This window comes from Lynx rufus, unplaced genomic scaffold, assembly GCF_022079265.1.
Source record: "Lynx rufus isolate CCGP_SWC_20201006 ecotype Redwood Valley unplaced genomic scaffold, mLynRuf1.p SCAF_1, whole genome shotgun sequence".
In the NCBI taxonomy this organism is placed as follows: Eukaryota; Metazoa; Chordata; class Mammalia; order Carnivora; family Felidae; genus Lynx; species Lynx rufus.
Window position 1 is genome coordinate 190,494,044 of NW_025814823.1, and position 21,061 is coordinate 190,515,104.

Below are 21,061 nucleotides of genomic sequence, written 5' to 3' on the forward strand. Positions count from 1 at the left end.
AGTGGTTTATAATGTGAAATCTGATACGTGTTTCGTCAAATATTCTAGCTTTGAACAACAGCTCCATAAACTAGTGTACGTAATCTTTTTTGTTTCAAAAAAGGGAACATCATCAGAGGCACAGTTGTAGCCATGTTCTCTAGTAATAAACTCAAGCTGTGTGTGCTCATATATGTGGCACAAAAATGCTCCTGGATTTTCGGTTAAAATTTCCATTCTCATTGGCTTGTCCTCTTTCCTCGCCTAGGGGCCTCAAGCTTCCCCACTTTCCAAGCAGGACGCATCCCTGGTATCAGTGGCAGCACAATGCACAAAACTTCATTACACTTGTAGGCTTCTGCATTTTAGGACATGGGCAAGCAATGAGGGAAATGTTCTTCTGAGGCCTGAAAGGCATTGGGCACACAGTGGATGTTTAGGGTTACCAGTGCTGAAGCAGCACTGAGTATCAGATTGTCAGTGACACAGATGCATGATGCATGAATCTACTCAATAAATGCATCGTTTTGTAGGACTTTGACATTCAGGGCCTGGTCAAGTGTAGAGCTAGGGACAGTGGCATGTTTAACCTAATTTAAGCCATTAAGGGTCAGGGCCTTTTCTTGGCCAATATTTGATGTTGGTAGATTCTTTCCCTTCAATCTCTTGGTGCATCTCCTTGTGTTCAGATTCTCATTTTTCAAGTTTAGGAAGATATGGAACCTCTTCCGTGAAGTCCTCCCTGATATTGCCCTTACCCTTTCCATCTTAGCCCCAGCTGGATAAACACTCTCTTTCCTTTGATCTTGAGAAATATTTGGTGTGCCTGTCTCTCGAGATCCCTTAGGATAGAAGTGCTGTGAAGTATATTGTTATATGCTTAGGGATTAAGACCTTGGACCTGGATCCAGACTTACTGGACTTCGAATTCTAGAGCTCCATCCCTTACCCTCTTTGAGATCTGTGCCTCAGTATCTGTACCTGTAAAGTGGGTGCAAATAATAGTGCCTACCTCCTATAAGTTGTGATATTTAAGTGAATAAAAACTTATTTTTTGTGTTTTTTAAATGTTTATTTATGTACTTAGAGGGAGAGACAGATAAAGGGAGAGAGAGAGAGGGAGAGAAAGAGAGAGAGAGAGAGAGAGAGAGAGAGAGAATATGAATCCCAAGCAGGCTCCACACTGCCAGCACGAAGCCTGATGGGGGCTTGAACCCATGAATCGTGAGATCATGACTGGAGTCAAAATCGAGAGTCAGATGCTTAACTGACTGAGCCACCCAGGCGCCCCTAAGAGCACTTTTTCTGATGCCTGGCATGAGAAAACTCAATAAATAAATAATCTAGTGATTATTAGAATCAACATATTCTCCTTTACATTCTTGTTCACTATGTGCATTTTTAAAAATTCTTTCTACAACTCCAGAAGTTCCTTTAGGTCTGTGGCCATAATTGATTATATAGTTTTGCAAATAGTATTCAAGATGTGTTTCTCAAAGCAATGGCATCCCAGCCTTCGAACAAGTTCGGGCCCCCAGAAGCAACGGCTTTTTCAGATCTAGCCTTCCTCTTCTCTGGTGTTATAAACCAAATTGTGTTCCCTACTCCCAAATTCCTATGTTAAAATCCTAACCCCCAGTACCTCGGAATGGGACTGTACTTGACAACAGAGCCTTTATTTCACAAGGTCGTTTAGGTAAAATGAGGTCACATGAATGCATCCTAATGCAATATGCCTGGCGTCCTGCTAAGAAGAGGAAATCAGGACCCAAACACACCCGGAGGGAAGACCATGTGAAGACCAAGGGAGAAGACGGCATCTAAAAGCCAAGGAGAGAGGCTTAGAAGAAACCAGCCCTGCTCTGTGCTGATGGTGCAGAAACTGCTTGCGATTCTCTCTCCCTCTCTCTCTGCCCCTTCCCCCCAAAGATAAATAAACTTAAAAAAAAAAAATTAAAAAAAGAAACCAACTCTGATGTTACCTTGCTCATGGATTTCTAGCCTCCAGAACTGTGAGAAAGTAAATCTCTGTTGTTTAAGCCACGTGGTCCGTGGTGTTTTGTGATGGCAGCCCTAGCAAATGAATACACTCCTCTGCCCTATTCTCTCCCATCGTGAAAATGCTTCCCCTTTCCATCTGAAACCCTTCAGTACTTTGGCAGGCCCCTGCTTCACAAATAGTGAAGTCAGTGGTCCTTCTCTTGTGGGAGTTTTTTGTTTTTTGAGTTTATTTATTTATTGACACAGAGAGTGCAAATAGGGTAGCGGCATAGAGAAAGAGGGAGAAAGAGAATCCCAAGCAAGCTCAGCACTATCAGCACAGAGCCCAATGTGGGACTCGAACTCACAAACTGTGAGATCATGACCTGAGCTGAGACCAAGAGTCTGTCGCCCGAGTCACCCACGCGTCCCTGTGGGAGTTTTTGGTGCTTGTTGTTTTGTTTGCATCTAACACAGACTTCCATGTTTTTAGCCCAGTAGTTTTCAAGGTATGTTCCATGAGAGGATCATTCGTGTTGCAGAGAAAGGGGTTTCCGAAGTCATGGTCACTGCGTGATGTGGTGTTATTCCAGGCTGATTAGGCTGCAGGACTCAGAGCATTGCGGATCTTCGAGAAGGGAAACAGCATGAGCCGTTCCCCACGTCCATGTGACCACAGAACCCTCTTACCACTGAGCATCTTTCAGGACTAATACCAACTGTGCCCCAACTACACCAGCTCAAATGTACAACCTCTAACGATGAGAATCCGTGGAAGTGGCAACACATGGCTGAGAAAGTCTTCAAGTTTGTGAAGTAGGCCCCTCAATGTAGGCCACTGGGACATTACCTGAAATCAGGATATTAGAGCTGGAAAGGACCTCAGATCATTTTGTCCAATTTGAAGACAAGGAAATGGAGGCCCTGAGAGATTAGAGGGTTACCCCAGGCCACAGGCGAGGGGGAGTCACCAATGACCTAGGACTCGTCTTTGTGAGTGGCCTTTGGGAAAGCTGCTGCTGTGAAAAACATGGGACTCCACACACTGGTGTCATCCTTTCCGAGGAGTGTGAGAGGTACCTTCAGCCTGGTAACTCCCTTGCTACCATGCTGGGCCTCCTCCTGATCCCAGGCTCTGCTCAATCTCCCTCACCCAAAGCCCTGCAAAGTCCAGTGGCCCGAAGTCTAGTTTTGGGGTCGGGACTGTTTGACCAGTCCATTAGCATGACAGCAAAAGCTCAGGCTTTGAAGCTGGGTTCCAATCAGAGTGGTCACTTAGCAACGGTGTGAAAGTGAACACACTGCACAGCCTTGTCTGTCCAAGGTGGGATACAGCACATAAAGTGACTGTGGCTGATTTAAAGGAATGTAAGAATAGGACTTAGCATGCTGCCTGCACACATTAGTTCCCATCCTTCCTCTTAAAATAGAGATCACTCAGTGAGGCCATGGAATTCTGAAGAGCAGCAACTATTGCCAGTATCTTATCTAGTATAAACCAATTTGTAAAGGTAATGCCTCCAGCAAGAAAGCAAAGCCAGCCATTAGTTTAGGGCACAATGACCAGCTATACCTTTATCACCTTCCATTTTCTTTCAGACTGTTTCCTCAGTCATCGGTGTTCATGTGGCCTTCCACAGATCAAGGAGCCCTGGAACAGGACCAGGAATCAAGACCAAGATGCTGGTTTGGAAGTTTTAATGGAGATGTAGAGATGGAAATGTTTATCAACTCAACACAGGTACCCCAAAATACAAAGCAAAATATCATCTTCAGCTGCATAGCAAATATGATTTAAGAATTTAACATCATGATTTGATCACAAGCGTAAATATAAGTCACCATAAATAAATGTAAATTCATTGTACAAAAATTCCCAACAACTCTTAATACAAATATGGTACATTTGACAGTTTCTGAAACAATTTTTTTAAAACTTTTTAAAACCTAAGATTTTTTTTTTCCTGCTTCTTAGACACACAAAAAAATCAAATCAAAAGGAGGCAGTAATACCAGGGAGGAAAGAATATTAAAGCTGTTTGGTATTCATAAATAAATGTTGCTGGCGAGCCAGGGAAATGAAATGTCTTTCATTTAGGTGAAGACCTCAATTTACCAGGATCAAGTCTCTTGAGGATAATAGGATTCTACCCAAGGGGTCAAATTCAGGGTTACAGATGCAGAACAGGAAGGACAGGTTATTGAAATAGCAGTCTCCTCAAATGGATGACCCAAGTCTCCACAAAGGCAATGATCATGGATTTGGAATAATCTCTAGGACTTAATAGCCAGTCACCTATCTGAAAGAGCCACTGTCCCCGAACAGGACTGAAGATTCTCTGCAGCTTAGAGATTTTTTTTTGGTGGGTTTTAAAGGTGTGTTCCACCATGTAGTTCTATCATGCGGTGTGTGTAGCCTCTCCCTTTTGCCTTTGGCGCATCTATGGTCACCAAGAAGAAAAAAATTAAAAAATCAGAATAGGAAGTCGCATCTAAGGATGAGAGGATCTGCCGGTCCACCCTGAATCACTTTCCTACCTACAAATATTTTCTTTCATGGCTCAGAAGGAGCTCAAAGCCCTAGTGGTGGAAAGACCCTCTACAGCAGTGGTCCTCAGATTTCCTTGTGTAACAGTACAACAAAGAGGGCTTGTGGATAGTGCAGATTTCCCTTACTCTGGTTAATTGGTTTGAGGTACGGCCCAGGAATCTGCATCCAATGTGCTAGTCTCAGGACATGTTGATATAGGCCTTTGGACCACATTTGATGAGCCCTTCTTTCCTCCCTGGTGGGCACAGTGTATCACACAACCTCTTGCTATGGACTGTTTTGCTCTTTCCATGGGGTTAAAATGGGCCATCTGTTAATGGTAACCATTTCCATTCATCCACCCTAAGGGAGGGGATCATTATTGTTTTATTTTTCTCACTTTTCTTTTCCTCCCTGGGTTGGGGATGAGATATCAAATGTCTCACTTTTATTTTCTTACAAGCTCAGGGTCCCAGGCTTCTTTGAGCAAGAGGTGCTCTGTAATGAGACATTCATTCCCAAAGCCTTCCATCCTTCTAACCAGTCTCCCTACGCTCACTGGGAGATTCTGCAGACTTTTGGTTGAGTCTGAGAAATGCACATAGATATGCCCCTGTGCGATATGCCCCAGGCCTCAAAATCTAAGTTAAAGAGAACTAAGGATGTTGAGAGTAAAAGATAAAATGTCCCAGGAATCTTTCAGCTTCTAGGACAATGGAAGTACTGATTCAGTAGAACAGGACTCCTTTTCTGGGAGTGCATCCTGGTACTAAAAGCTCACTGACAAGTGTTATTTATATTCCTCACCTCCCTGACTCCAATATGTTTTGGGCTTCTGTTGAAATAACCCCTTAATATTTTCTTTCTCGTGGGAGTGTTCCTTGATGAGAGTCTGTGCAGAGAAGTTGTCCCTAATTTGGTCACTGGCTAATGCGGTGGGCAGTGCATGACTGACTTGTTCCATGCTGCATCCCCAGCATCCACTGCCCTGTGCAGCTTGGTGCTCACAGTATTTGATTGATGAATAAAGGAACCACCTCCTCACCAAGCTGAGATGGTCTAATGGCTTTCTGTTTGGGGCTATGGAATTCCTGGCTGTGTTAATAAATACTGTTTCTGCACAACAGGCCTGACCATCTTCCTACCATAACTTCACTAAGTAAGATACGATTATGAATGCACTTCTGAGTTCTCTCTAGGAGCACCTGAGAGGGGAGTGGGGTTTGGGGAGTCCAGGGACAGCCAGGGCCACCACCATCTATCATGGTGTCAGTACCAGGAACCTCGTCTTCTGTTTCCCATGGCTCTCAGTGTCTGGTCCATGACTGCTGTGGGTGCTAGAATCCTTGGCACCCAGAGCAGGGGGAGATGTCACCTGGGAAAATGAGGGGAGGGAGCCAGAGGAGGAGAGGAAGTCGGTACGTGGACATACTCCTGTCAGCTCAGGCTGGTATCTCGGGTTATGGCCATGCTCTTTTCTCCGCTCTGAGACTTCACTTCTGAGGTCACGTGTGGGCACTGGGTAGGAGGTCACCATTTGGGAGGAGGTCTTGAGAAGCAACCATGGATGTGGGGTGGGGCTGTGAGATGGAGAAGGGGTGAGACTAGGGCTCTTAATACAGCTGAGGGGAAAAAAGAAAAGAAAAAGCACATACTGCCCTGTTTCTTTTGATTTTTTTTTTTTTTTCATTTACGCTATGGAGAAACCACCATGGAGATGTCATGGGAGAGCATGCACAGGCCCAGCCCTTGGGAGGTGTAGATGTGTTTGGGGAGGTTCTCGTTTGTGTCCAGGCCTATCCCATATGCTGTCCAGGAGGACCCTGTTGCAGGCTGGCCATGGCTTTCTCTCTCCTGCTTCTTCTCCTCCAGGTCGAGGGTCTGCAGGACCTTCCGCCTAGCAGGTGGTGGCCAAGGACTGGTGGATGGGTGGCTGGAAGCAACGTACGTGCTCTACGGTGGAGCTGTCCGTCTCCACGGACTTCATGTACTTGTTCAGGATGGCAAAAACCTCATTGTTCAAGATCTGGTACTTCCTAATTCTGTCTGCCATCTTCTTCAGTGGCTGCAGAAGGACAGGGATGTGCAGGTTAGGGGCAGGAGGAAGGGACAGAGGGGAAAAAAAAGGAAGAGCAAGAGAAGAGTTCAGTGAGGTTGGGGTCCAGGGTCTTGATGCTTCAATGATCACATCACTCTCTTGCTTAAAGGCCTTGTATGGGTTTCCAGAACTAAGCAATCAAATCTTAACTTGGCCATAAAGCCCTTTGTGAGTTTTGAAACTTACTACAAAGCTACAGTCATCAAAATAGTATGGCACTGGAATGAAGACAGACACACAAATCAATGGAATAGACAGCCAAGAAATAAACTCCTCCATATATGGTCAAAGGATTTTTAACAAGGGTGCAAAAAACATTCAATGGAGACAGTATGGTGTTTTCAATAAATGGTGCTGGGAAAACTGGATATTCACATGTAAAGAATGAAGCTGGATCCTTACCTTACACAACATAAAAACAAAAACCAAAAACAAACGTTGAAATGGTTTAAAGACCTAAACATAGGAGCTGAAACTATAAAACTCAGAAGAAAACATGGAGGAAAAGCTTCATGAAACTGAGTTTGGCAATGATTTCTTAAATGTGACACCAAAAGAACAAGTAATAAAAGAAAACATAGGGGTGCCTGGGTGGCTCAGTCAGTTAAGCGTCCGACTTCAGCTCAGGTCATGATCTCATGGTCCGTGAGTTCGAGCCCCACGTCGGGCTCTGTGCTGACAGCTCAGAGCCTGGAGCCTGCTTCAGATTCTGTGTCTCCCTCTCTCTCTGACCCTCCCCCATTCATGCTCTGTTTCTCTCTGTCTCAAAAATAAATAAACATTAAAAAAAATTAAAAAAAAAGAAAACATAAACTGAACTACATCAAAATTAAAAACTTGTTTGCATCAAAGGACACTATTAACGGAGTGAACAGGCAACCCATGGAATGGGAGAAAGTATCTGCAAGTCAATTATCTGATAAGGGACTAATATTCAGAATATATAAACATATCCAGAATATATAAACATATCCAGAATATATATCCAGAACACATAAATATACATAATATCCAGAATATATAAATATAAATGTATATATATATACACAACAAAAACCAATCCAATTAAAAAGTGAGCCAAAGGGGCACCTGGGTGGCTCAGTCAGTTGAGCGTCTGACTCTTGATTTTGGCTCAGGTCGTGATCCCAGGGTCATGGGATCGAGCCCCTGTGTTGGGCTCTACGCTGAGCATGGAGTCTGCTTAAGATTCTCTCTCTCTCTCTCTCTCTCTCTCTCTCTCTCTCTCCCCCTCTCTCTGCCACTCTCTCCCATTTGCATGCGTGCTTTCTCTGTAAAAATAAAATACATCTTAAAAAAAAAAAGTGAGCAAAGGACTTGAATAGCCATTTCTCCAAAGAGGATAAACAAGCAGCTGATAAGCACATGAAAAGATTCTCAACATTACTAGTCATTAGGAAATGGGAATCAAAACCAGAATGAGATACCCCTCCACATCCATTATGATGGCTATTACCAAAAACCCCAGAGAATAACAAGGGCTAGGAAGGATGGGGAAAAACTGGAACTTGTGCATTGCTGGTGGGAATGTAAAATGGTGCAGCCACTACTGAAAATGGTATGGCAGTTCCTCAAACATTAAAAATAGAATTAGCGGGGTGTCTGGGTGGCTCAGTTGGTCAAGTGTCCAACTTTTGATTTTGGCTCAGGTCATGAGCTCACAGTTCGTGGGACTGAGCCCCACACTGGGCTCTGTGCTGACAGTGTAGAGCCTGATTGGGATTCTCTCTTTCCCTCTCTCTCTGCCCCCAACCCCCGGCCCATGCTCTCTCTTTCTCTCTCTCTCTCAAAATAAATAAATAAACTTAAAAAAAAAATGGAGTTAGCATATGACCCAGCAATTCCACTTCCTAGGTATATACAAAAGAAATGAAAGCAGGAACCTGAACAAATATCTGTACACTCATGACCACAGCAGCATGTTCACAATAGCCAAAAAGTGGAAGCAACTCAAGGGTTCATCAGTGATGAATGGATAAACAAAATGTGGTATATGCATACACTAGAATATTATTCAGCCTTAAAAATGAAGAAAATTCTGATTCAAGCTACAACGTGGTAAACCTGGAGCACATGGAATAATCCAGTCACAAAAGGACAAATACTGTATGATTCCTCCTATGTGAGTCCCTGGCGTAGTCAGATCCTAGAGACAGAAGGCGGAAAGGTGGTTACCAGAGTCTTGGGGGAGGGGAGACTAGGGAGTTAGAGTTCAATGGGAACAGTGCTTCAGTTTGGGAAGCTGAAAAAGTTCTGGAGATGGAAGGTGGTGACGGCTGCGTGACAGAGTGAGCGTGCCCAATGCCACAGCACCACACACTTAAAGATGGTTAAGATGGCAACTTTGATGTGTTTTGTATGTTCTACCACAATGGCAAAAAACAAACACAAATAAAACAAACACCCTTTATGAGGTAGCTCCTGCTTCCTTCTCCTTTCAGCTAGTCCTAGAGACCCACGCTCTATTCCAGCCACACATCTTCATGTCTCTGTGCATTAGCTATGGCTGTTCCCTCTGTCTGGAACATCCTCCCCACGCTGCACCCCATTTTTTGCCTGGTTATTGGCTGCTGGTCATTCTGGACTCAGCTCAAGTGCTGTCTCCATGAGACGCCTTCTCTGGCCACCCCTCCCTGCCTGTCCCCTCAGCCCAATTTAGACAGCCCTTGTCAGTGCACCCCAGCGGCCCCGCTTACTCCATGGCCGCATTTTTCCCATCCCCGTGCCTGTACGACTTCCGTGTTCAGTGAGAGTTTGTGTGGATGAGGCACCGGTATCAGCAGTCTGACTGGCACTGGGAAGGGGTAATTCAGGTCTGGAGCCCGGCCCAGCCCTGCGGGGTGACCTGATTCATCCCAGCAGGTTATGAGCAAGTGACTCATGGCTTCCTATAAGAAGGTCCCCGGCCACTGAGCATCTTTGTACCTACCTGTGGTGTGGGGACTTGGCCTCCACAAGCGGCTCACCCTCCTTTTCAGATGAAAGCCTGCCTGTCAGGCCCGGCCCCGCCTCCCTGGCCCCACCCATGAGCTGCTTACCACATTCTTAATGACCTCATCCTTCCCGTCCTGCCTCTGTACTTTTAGCAGGTGGTAACAGAAGTCAAACAGGTCGAAGCGACGCTGCTGGCCCAGCAGGACGATGATGGAGCAGCCGGCCCAGTTCAGACCGTCACCAAAACACTGCCTGGGAGTGGGGAGAGGAAGCAGCTAGAGTGAGGGGCAGGGAAGGGCAGGGGGAGGGCTCTGGGGCCAGGAGTACAGACAGTGAGCAAGCCCATCCCTGGGTCAATCCTCTTCATCTGTAAAGTGGGTACAAGGGAAGATGTGAGCATACGTTCATTTGTTCCAGGGACCGTGGTTACGTTATAAATCCTCCTAACCACAAAGAGGTGTCAGCCTATTAGCCACTGATGGAAAAATCACCTTTGCGGAAAACAAATTTGCAGGGAAGAAAATTCAACCAGTCCTTGAGATTTATGTGGCTGATTAGAATTCAGATGAGGGGCGCCTGGGTGGCGCAGTTGGTTAAGCGTCCGACTTCAGCCAGGTCACGATCTGGCGGTCCGGGAGTTCGAGCCCCGCGTCGGGCTCTGGGCTGATGGCTCAGAGCCTGGAGCCTGTTTCCGATTCTGTGTCTCCCTCTCTCTCTGCCCCTCCCCCGTTCATGCTCTGTCTCTCTCTGTCCCAAAAATAAATAAAAAAAAAAAATTAAAAAAAAAAGAATTCAGATGAGAATCTGTCTGGCCTCTCTGTAAAGGAACTACAGGAATGCTTGTGAGGCGAAGGACCATCTCAAACCAGGGGACCAAGTGGCCCATGCAGGCTCAGAGGGCAGGGATGGGGCACGGTGTGTGGATGAGCAGACACTATTGGTGTGGGGTGGGGGGGAGCTGTGAGTCCTCCTGGGCTGGTGAGGCTCAGCCTGCATGCCTCCTGCACGCAGCAGCATCTTGGGCGATTTGGGAGGCCGTGGGGTCGTCTCTCTGCTGTTTTCTTGTTCTCAAGCAGCAGCTGCAGCCCGATGGGCAGGTTTCCCTGCTTCCCCATCACCGTGCTAAAGGGAAGGCCCAGCAGCTGCTCTGAAAACAGCTTTCCCGGCCCACTCCCAGCACCACTGCCTCCAGGATTCTCTGCCTCTCACTTGCTTGTTCTCCAGGAGGATAGGACTTGTCTTCTTCACCACTCTGTTCTTGGTGTGTGTAGCTGGGTGAGTGAAGGAAGAACTGGAATCTGCTTCTGTCTTCTCTGGGGGTAGGACTGGGTTACTCTAGAAGGCTTCCTGGTTTTCAGGAGTGTAGGCCTCATGAGGCAGGACTGTGTGAGCAAGTTAGGGCATGAACCTCAGCTGGGGAGGCCTTGCTCTCTTTTCTATGAATCCTGGAATTTTGTGAGGGGTGAGGTGGACACTGGGCTTCTCAGTGACAAAGCCTCAGCAGGGCTCCCTCCTGCCCACATGATCAGGGCAGCTTCCGGTCTTGGAAAAACCAGTCCCTGAGGGGTCCTCGACCCCAGGGCACATGCTCACGCACACACTCCTCTGCCTCCAACCACTTGTTGCTCTTCCTGGAATGTCCTCTCCTCCCCTCTAAGGGTTGAATCCCAGGCAATGTTCAAGGCTCAGATCTACTGTGTGATTTACATTCCAAAAACTCACTCTGCTCTCTTCTCAGGCACCTGTCACCCTTCCTGCCCTTCCTGCCAAGCAACCTCATTCAATGTGCCTTATGTCTATGCATGTTGTCTCTGCTCAGCCTTGTAAACCCCATGAGGCCAGGAACCATCTACTTTTGCTCAGTACTGGTGTCTGTCCAGCACCTGGCACATCTATGTATTCAGCGAGCAGCTATTGGACAATCTGCCCCTGCCCACCTTTCTGGGTGAGCTCTGGTAGCCTGGTGACTCTTGGTCGGGGGAGACACACACATCGGGCGGTGACCCAGCCTTCCCGGAGGGTACTCACTCGGCTGTGAACTCGTTGGTCCCCACAGGGATGCAGTAGACGAACTGCATGGCACTCCAGAGCCGGTGGAACTCTACACACTCATCGACGTGCATGACGCCATTGGTGGGCGGTGGGCCCCGCCAGATGGGGTCCTGTAGGTAGCTCCGGATGCGCGTCAGGATGACCTCAAACATGGACAGGCCGCAGCACAACCGCTCCTTGGTCAGCAGGTCGCCCTCCCGGGCGATGGCGATTTGCTGGGAACAGAAGAGTGCATAAACCTTCTAGCCTTACCTCAGACCCTGTCTTCCACCTCTCATGGGGGATTCCCAAACCCTACAGCTGGCTGTACCTGGGATTCATTCACCCACAGCAGGGCACTAACTTTGTAAACCTTAGTGCAATAGTAGGGGGTCTTGTGGCAAGACTTACTTGTGGTAAGTAAAATGTAGGAGCCATCAAAGAGGAAGAGTCCATTAAAAAAATCCACGTCTATCACATCATGGAATGTCATGCATCCACTGCAAAGACTGAGATGAAACTACTACCAGTTCACACTCACTGAGTGTGTGTGTAACACGTCAGGCCTGTTCTAAGCTACTTATACCTCACATCAACCCCATGAAAGAGGGAACGATCCCATGAAACACTGACACTGTTATCCCCGTTGTACAGATGAAGAAACTGATGTTCAGAGAGGCAGCCAGTGAGCAGTAAAAGCTTGGATTTGAACCCTAGTCTAGATCTATGGCTTAAATTGTTACGTGAATACACAGCAAGTTTCAAAAAAGGATGTATACTATAATCCTATTAAACACATCAACAACATACAATCCCATAGACAAACAAAACTATATGTGGTGTGTGTGTGTGTGTGTGTGTGTGTGTGTGTGTGTGTAAGATAGTTTAGAAGGAAATGTCAACTGTGGGAGCAGATAGGCTTGGCGAAGCACACAGGATTTTCACTTTTTACTTTAAATACTTCTGTACAGTTGAATGTTCTACAAAAAGCATATGTTACTCTTTAAACATTTGCCACTGATTTTACAGGATCATCTCCTATTAGAAATCCTTTAACCATTGTAAACTATCTCTATTAATAATTTAAACTGGCTTCACATGTAGGTCCTGGTTACTGCATCTCTAATAATCAGCCGGCTAGACAAGCACATCAAAACACATTACTGTCTACATTATGAGTAAAAATGTCTAGGGGTAGAGATCTCAAAACCATCTGCAAATGGTAGACAGACATTAACATTTAAGGTCAAAGTAAGGTCTCCAAATCTTGGGACAAGGCTAAAGAGTACTGGTCTCTGAGATGGAGAGGTCCACATGGCACTCACGGGGTCAGCTCTCCAGAAGGAAGTCTCCCCAGAGAGCTCATTTCACAGAGTGCCTGGAAGGGGCCTACCTGACTTCTCCCTTTAAGCTATCACACTGGAGCCCCTAGAAGGAGAGCAATCTCTAAATTAATCCACAGAAGGAAATAAATCAGGAAACACAATGCTGGAGCCCATTAGGAAAATGGGCTATGGGCTTAGTTGTCATGACAACTATAAACTGAAAGAAGTCTAGCACACACAAAAAAAAACGTAAATTGGGGAAGACAAATTTGTGTTTCAAACATGAAGGAGAGGGAACCCTGATTCAGGCTGACTCATATTGATTCTATAGGCAGAGAAAGCTCCTGAGCAGAGAAGAGACCATTTAATTTGTCACAGTTGGCTAGAAGTGTCTTCAAAAGAATCCTGAAGCTGGTGTTTCATTCTGTTCTTACCAGGCAACGCTCTAGACTGGTATTTGGACCCTGAAAGGGCTCTCCACTCAGAAAGAGAGGGCCTGGTACAGGGAAGGTGCTCAGTAAATAAATAAAGGACCCATATTTGTTCTCAAGTCATGGATATTCCTCTTCATCAGTTAACACAGACAATTCTGGTTCACTAATTAATCTCCTGGGCATCTACGTAGTCTGAATCAATCCCCAGGGCCTGACAATCGTGTTGGGGAAAAATCAGCAATGGGTTTATAAATTTGTACACAGACTTTGAACTCTGGTGACCTCCCCGCTACAACCAACCAAAGGGCCTGAGACTGAAATGGTTTAGGGGCTTTGTCCCTTTGCCTTGGAGAAGCATTTACCCTTACAGTTTCTCCTGGGAGGGAGCTGTGAAAGTAACACAGTCACTTGGATAAATATGGAAAAACATTTTCAAAACATTATAAGAAAATAAAAATCTCCCATGAACCCCATTACCTAGAAATGTGTAACACGTCACGTCTAGGAAATGAGGTTTACTAGAGCATGGATGTATGATTTGTGTTTATGTATGTGAGTGTGTGTATGCATCTATATTTAACAGAATTTGTTTATCTTGCTTTTTTTCTCTTCAGATAGCAGCAATCTAAGAAAACTATTTCCTTCAATATTTTCAGTACTCTAATTTTTAATGGTTACATAAAATGGCCATTGATATATCATCATTTATCGAGTCTTCTACACTTTTTTTATTTTTATATTTTTTATGCTTATTTATTTTTGAGAGAGAGAGAGAGAGCGAGCGAGCGAGCATGATCAAGGGACGGGCAGAGAGAGGGAGACACAGAATCGGAAGCAAGCTCCAGGCTTGGAGCTGTCAGCACAGAGCCTGACACGGGGCTCGAACTCACGAACTGTGAGATCATGACCTGAGCCAAAGTCGGAACACTTAACCAACTGAGCCACCCAGGCGCCCCTTGAGTCTTCTACTCTGATTATTTTAAAGTGTTTACAAATTTTCATTATTGCAGACAATTCTTAAGCAACTGTCCTCCTATGTAATTCTTTTTAAGCTTATCTCTGATCACTTTCTTAGGATAAAATCCTAGAAGGAGGAGTAGGACGATGCAGTTGAAGTGTGTACATATTTTAAAAGGCTTTTGCTACATAGCAGCACACTGGTCTGCAGACAGGCAGAAGCACTCTGTACCCTGCGTGAAGTCCGCACTTTTTACCCTCACTAGCACTCTGTTACCAGTAAGCAAAGTTCTTTGCCAACTTGAGAGATGAAAAATTGTACCCTAGTCTTTTAATTTCCATTTCAGTGATTACTGGTAAGGTTGAACACTTTCACTCTTTGTTGGCATTTATACTTTTCAGGGTGTGAGTTTTCTTTCATGTCCTTTTTCCTTTTTGCTTTGAAAAAAGTGCACTAATGATTGTTTGCAGCAAAGGCCCTCAATTTGTGACTTGGTGTTATGTACATATATATGAGATGTGTTTCATATACATTTCATCCAGTTCTTTTCTAGCCTAACTCAATGGGGGGGATTTTTCTCTCTCTTCCTGCCGTTCTTGTCTGAGTTAACAAGAGAACAGAAAAAGCATCTGTGAAAATAAATGTGGAAATAAATTTCTTCACGGAACACTCTGATTACGTTTAGTGCCCTTTGGAAGAGAATGGTATCTCGATATCCTTGGTATCATCCTTTGTGTTTTTTGAAAGTCTTTTAACTTATTTTTGTTCATCACAACAATCATGAAAGACAGCTCAACTATGGCAGCCAAACACCCATTAGCCCATTTCACAGGTGGGGAAACAAAGACTGAGATATTCAATGTCTAGCAGTAGATTATGCATCAATTCAGGTGTGAAGCTGGAACAAGGACCCCTGGCTACTGTGCTTTCCATGGTAGCACTGGAGATCAAATCAGGTCACCTGAGTATGTCCCAGAAATCAATGCTAACAGTATGACACCATCAAAACCTCTTGACTTTAAACATGTGGCAGGATCTCCCTTGTTGCTCACTTAGATATTATGTGAGTCCCCTGAACCCCAGCTAGCCTGGAAGGTCATATTTTGTTAACTTTTCTTCGGTCTATGGGACGACTAAGTTTTGGACTATTCCTTGAGGGCTGGGAGACAGAAAACTGGCACTTCCTCTCCAGCCTCCAGAATGTCTAGGCTTTTGTTGGTCAAATACTCAGCATTTGACAAATTGAGATTTCTAACAGTCCCAAGGAAATGGTGTTCGCCAGAACAGGGAAGGAATTTACAGTCTTCTAAGTGGAAACACATGCCAAACCCTGGATGTGAGAGGCCAGATTCTTGTAGGATGACACCAACAGCGGAGCAGACACGTTTCTATGTCGCCGGCTTGGGGGATTTCTCCCTAAAAGGAAATCTTTAGAGGACTCCTCTGCTCAGTCTCTGAAGGCCAACAAAAAAAAAAAAAAAAAAAAAAAGTGTGCATACTCCACAGGATCTGAATTCTCCCCGTGGTGACTCCAAGGACCCAGATGCCACTGAACACTGAGTCACGGTTTTCAGTAGGAGGTGGGTGGCACACAGGTGGTCTGGTGATGGCTGCTCAGGAGCCTGAGGACGGAGCAGATCGGGTCCTGCTGTGTGCTCCAAATACTTGCCCTGATTTTTGAGAGAAGAGGCTGCCTTCTGCCCCCTCGCTGAGGATGTGAGTCCTTCAGACTCATCAGCTTTGGTGGTACGAGCAGAGAGGACCCATGGAATGCAAGCCCGAGTGCACACTGGAATCCCAAACCTTTTGAACAGTTGGCAAAGGCGAACAACACACACCCACCCTGGCTCGTCTCACCAGGGCGCCCCATTTCTCTACCTGTGGAATTCCTCCCCTGGCCTCCTGAAAATGTGCAGATCACTCAAATCAACTTGGGAGGAGACAGCACGAGATCCTCGTTGTGTCCCTCCCCTTTTCTCTTCCTGATTCCTGCCACTGTCTTGAGTTCTCTGAGGCAGGGGTCCTGCCCCACTCATCCTCATGTGCAGAACAACTGGCACTGGTGTGTAAACATTAATTTTTGTTTCAACGATTTTATTTTTAAGTAATCTCTACACCCGAAGTGGGGCTTGAACTCACAACCCCGAGATCAAGAGTCGCATGCTCTATTGGCTGAACCAGCCAGGCACCCCTGCAAAAACTGATTTTAATTACAGCATTAACACATGAGCTTATTCACTTTTGAAAAGATTAGAGCATTACAGATAAAGCTGACGTGTCCTGTGATCACTGCCCCATCTCTGTCTCTTTCATCTCTCTTCAGAGGGTGCCGCTCTTATGAACTACGAGTATACCATCTTTCAGGAAAAGCTTCACTGATACGGTTTTGTTGTATTCATTCTTCACCTAACTGTGCTCTTATGATCGATACACATTGATGCACCTAGATCTCATTTTTCCTTTTCATTATTATATAGAAAGTATTGAGCATTCAATGAACTTTACCACATTTTATTTAGTCAACCCTCTGTTGGTTGTTTCTAGTTTTTGCTTTAACAAACAATGCTACAGTCAACATCCATGTTCCTGTGTTTTTTCAGCAAAGATATCCAGAAGTGAATCACTGGTTCTCAGGGTGTGTGGAGGTTGAATTCTGAGAGGCAACTTACTTCTGATACTAATAGAATTCCTGATGCTAATAGAAGCACTATAGATACTTGTCTGACTTCCTTCTTTCTGGGTGGAATAGCTGATACACGGTGTAGAAGAAAGAACTCAGGCCTGAGAAATAGCAAATCTCATTCCAGACCTGACCCTGCCACTAACAGGCTTTGTAGACATTCCTCTCTCTGTGCCTCAGTTTCCCTGCCTGTCAAATGAGGGGGTTAGACCAAAGGCTCTCCTTCTAAAGTTCCTTTTGGTTCTCAGAGTCCACGATACAAGTATGGTACCTGGGGCACCTGGGTGGTTCAGTCGGTTAGGCGTCCGATTCTTGATTTCAGCTCAGGTCATCATCTCACAGTCTGTGGGTTCGACCCCCATGTCAGGCTCTGCGCTGATGGTGTGGAGCCTGCTTGGGATTCTGTTTCCCTCTCTTTCTCTGTTCCTCCCCTGCTTGCTCTCTATCTCTCTCAAAATAAATAAAAATAAATCTTAAAAAAAAAAAGAAGGATCGTACCTGAGGGGTCCCCAGCCGCTCTATCAGAGGGACCAGGTGAAGAGGGGCATACTTGGCCTCCAGGCGTTTCATCCGGACCTCCAGACGCTCCCCTTCTGCAAAAGGAGCAGCAGAGCAGGAAATGAGACTCAGGGCACCCTGGGGGACCTGAGGAACGAAAAACTCCCAGAGGACCGGTGACATATCTGTGTTTCAAAACTTGGACGGACTGTGTCGAATTGCTCTCCTTCGTTCTGGAAAGTGTGATTGGGACTCACTACAAGGAAAACGTTCTATTATCTCTGTCCAACAACAGAATTATCTGCCCTGTGTGGCGGTGAGTTCCCCATCATTCGAACAAATTAAAAGAAGGCTAGACAGGAACACATTGGGGATGATCTAGAAGCACCAAGGAACAGGGCCTGGAGTGTCACTTCTAATTCTGTGATTCTATGAATATCAAATAGCTGCCCAAAGCTTTATTTATATTTTCTGACTGCAGATCTGAGTTTATTGCGATTAAGTGGGCATGAAGTTCAAATGCAAGTTGGCTACTTAGCGGCTGTTAGTGATTTCTTACCTTTGATGTAGACTCTAGGCAAGATGTTTTGGAAGGGTGCAGCATGGAGCAAATCACAGACTTCCTCCTGAGACTGCAAACAGAGATGGAAGGAAAGAAAAGGGAAAATAACGTTCATTTTAAACCACGAAGAATTTTCATTTCTAAAAACTTGAGCACCACATGCAGCCAGGGTTAAATTTTGGCTCTTCTACTTACTAGCTGTGGCATCTTAGGCAAGTTGCTTAATCTCTTTGAGCCTATTTATTTACCTATAAAATGAGGACCAGAATAGTACTATTTAATGAGTTTTTGTAAGGACTGAGAGAAAGCATAACCTTATAGGATAGTCCTAGGCACGTAATGAGTGTGCAATACATTTTTCATTATAATCTTATAAGAAATTTGTTGAGGATTTCAAACGAGTGACAGAGGAATCAAACAGAGATGATGGGCCCCAGAGCCTGTGTCTGTCTGATTGGTTATGAGGCTTGCAAGCTCAAAGCAGGTGGCTTGGCCAATCTACCCACCCACCGACACGTATGATTCTATGCAAAGGCCTGTGTCTGTTTGGTTTTCTCCACACCAGACACCAAACAGTGAGATCAGAGAAACTAGAATCTAGGACAGATCCGTTTTGATGGTGACTTTTTATGCATAAACGTGAGCTTTAGAAAGGCTTAAAAAGAGGGAAGAGTCGGGGGTGGACAGGCCTGGAGGACAGGGTCTAATGAGCTTGCTGTCCCGGGACCAGTTTCCAATCACTGGATCTCAGAACAGAGGATGGCATAAGAGGACCGAGAGAAGCCACGCCCCCCACGGCTCTTCTTTAAACTGTGGGGATTTGGACTGGGTAAGACCCAGGCTTCATTCAACTCTGGCACTCTTGGATCCTGAACATCTGAGAAAATGAGGAGTATGAGTGCCCTTGGCTTTCCTTACCCAAGCATGGGTGGAATATGCCGTCTTGGAAATCTGGAAGGCTGGCTGCTCAAGAGGGGAACCCCCAAACTCCTTTCTCACTATAGGTCAGTCCTTGAAGCGAGCTAGCAGAGGAAAGACAAGTGAATCCTTCAAAAGGACACTGATCTCAGTGTCTTAGCCAAAGGGGAAAATTTCCCTCTTTCTTAATTAAGCTATTTTCTCCCATAACCAGTAGATCAAATCACCTAGTCTTGATTGCTATTTGTAAACTTAGGTCCTCGGCTTCATCGTATCAATCTAAACCTTGGCTTATTGATCATTCAGGCTACAGTTTATTAATATGGTGAATTACATTGATTTTTTCAGTGATGAACGAGCCTTGCATTCTGGGCATAAACCTCAACTGGATGTGATGCATGATCCTTTTTATGTACTGCTGGATATTATTTGCCAATATTTTATCGAGGATTCTTACACTTTTTTAATGAGGAGCACTGATTTGCTGTTTTCTTTTTTAAATGTCTTTGGTTTTGGTATTAGGATAATGCTGACCTTGTAAGATGATTTGGGACGAGTTCTCCTCTTTTCTGTATTCTGGAAGCAACTGAGCAGAATTGGTATTATTTCTTCTGAGACGCTTGGTAGAATTCACAAGTGAAACCATCTGCATGTGGAGTTTTCTTTGTTGCAAGTTTTTTTTTTTTTTATTAGAAATAAAATTTCCTTAATACATAGGACTGACTATTCAGGTTACCAATGTTTTCCTTGCATGTGTTTTGGGGGTTTGTATGTGTCAAGGCCATGGCGGCTCCTTTCACCTCTCCCAGGCTCCCCACTTGGACGTCCAGCTCCTTGCTAAATATCACTCCTTGGATATTCCACACCTCCACATTTCTAAGGCTGACTTTCCCCTTCCTCCCTGCTTTGCTCACCGAATGTCACATTCATCTCATGTGCCCAAGCCCAAAACCTGGGGCTCCTTTTCCTTCTCTTCACTTCCCATGACCATTAAGTCCTCATGTCTCTCTCTCTTTTTTTAAACATTTATTTATTTTGAAAGAGAGAGAGAGGGGGCTAGTGAGCGCACAGTGGGGGAGGGGCAGAGAGAGAGGGAGAGAGAGAATCCTAAGCAGGCTTTGCACTGTCAGCACAGAGCCCGACACGGGGCTGGGTCTCACGAACTGTGAGGTCATGACCTGAGCCAAAATCAAGATTCAGACACTTAACCAACTGAGGCATGCAGGCACCCCACATCCTCATGTCTCTTGCTTCTTTCCACATTTCTTCCCGTTGGCCACCACAACACTCTGAGGTCCTTACGGGTGGGGGTGTGGTCTAGTTCTGTATCTTCTCCCCAGTGCCTAGGACGTAATGGTTTCTCAATAACTATTGATAAACGAATGCATATTTGTTATCTCATATTTGTCTTAGATGAATACATAAATGTATTTATCCACATGACTTAACCTCCAAGCATGAGAATACCATTACATCCATTCACCCAACAAATATTGGTGGAGTGCCTGGTACTGTTCTAGGCTTTGCAGATAAGACATTGAACGAGTTAGACTAGATCTCTGCCCTCATGGAATTTATGTTCTAGTTGATAGAGACAGATAAAAACAAACAAATCAGAAAATTTCAGATGGTGATAAAACAAAATAGGGTAATAGGCTAGAGAGTGACTGGGAGTGGGGAAGGGTCTACTTGAGGAAGGGTGGGTGGTTAGGGAAAACCTTTTTGAGGGAGAGACATTTGAAGAGAAGATGGAATGAAGTGAGGGAGCCAGCCATACAGATATGAAGTAAGAGCATTCCAGTGCAAAGGCCCTGGGGCAGAAGGTAAGCTGGAGCCTAGTGATGCCATGCTGGGAATCACAGTACACACTAGGCCCTAATGGTAGGGAGGGACCAGATCATGTAGGGGTTCATAGGCATGGTACGAAGTCTGGATATTATCTTAAGTGCTATGAGGAACTATGGAAGTATTCTAAGCAGATGGTTGGTTACAATAGCTCCACTGCCAAGTTTTCCTATCTTTCTTGTTTTCTTTTCTTCCAAAAAATTCAGTGGCTCCTAGATACGTCTTCTTACTAGAAAAGCTGACCATTGCATGAACCGTTAGCTTTCTATTT

General features: G+C 45.1%; 1 protein-coding gene across 2 annotated transcripts in view; it reads right to left on the minus strand.

Moving 5' to 3' along the window:
* Positions 1-3,640: 3,640 nt before the first annotated feature.
* The window catches only part of CYFIP2 (cytoplasmic FMR1 interacting protein 2), a 127,119-nt gene continuing 109,698 nt past the window's right edge, over positions 3,641-21,061 (minus strand). For both annotated transcript variants that reach the window (XM_047091924.1, XM_047091932.1), the window contains exons 27-31: positions 18,025-18,097; positions 17,466-17,560; positions 11,568-11,806; positions 9,644-9,791; positions 3,641-6,554 (exon numbers count right to left, since the gene is read on the minus strand). In XM_047091924.1, the coding sequence (XP_046947880.1) occupies positions 6,387-6,554; positions 9,644-9,791; positions 11,568-11,806; positions 17,466-17,560; positions 18,025-18,097 (723 nt within the window). In that variant the 3' untranslated portion in view covers positions 3,641-6,386. The remainder of the gene's footprint in view (positions 6,555-9,643; positions 9,792-11,567; positions 11,807-17,465; positions 17,561-18,024; positions 18,098-21,061) is intronic.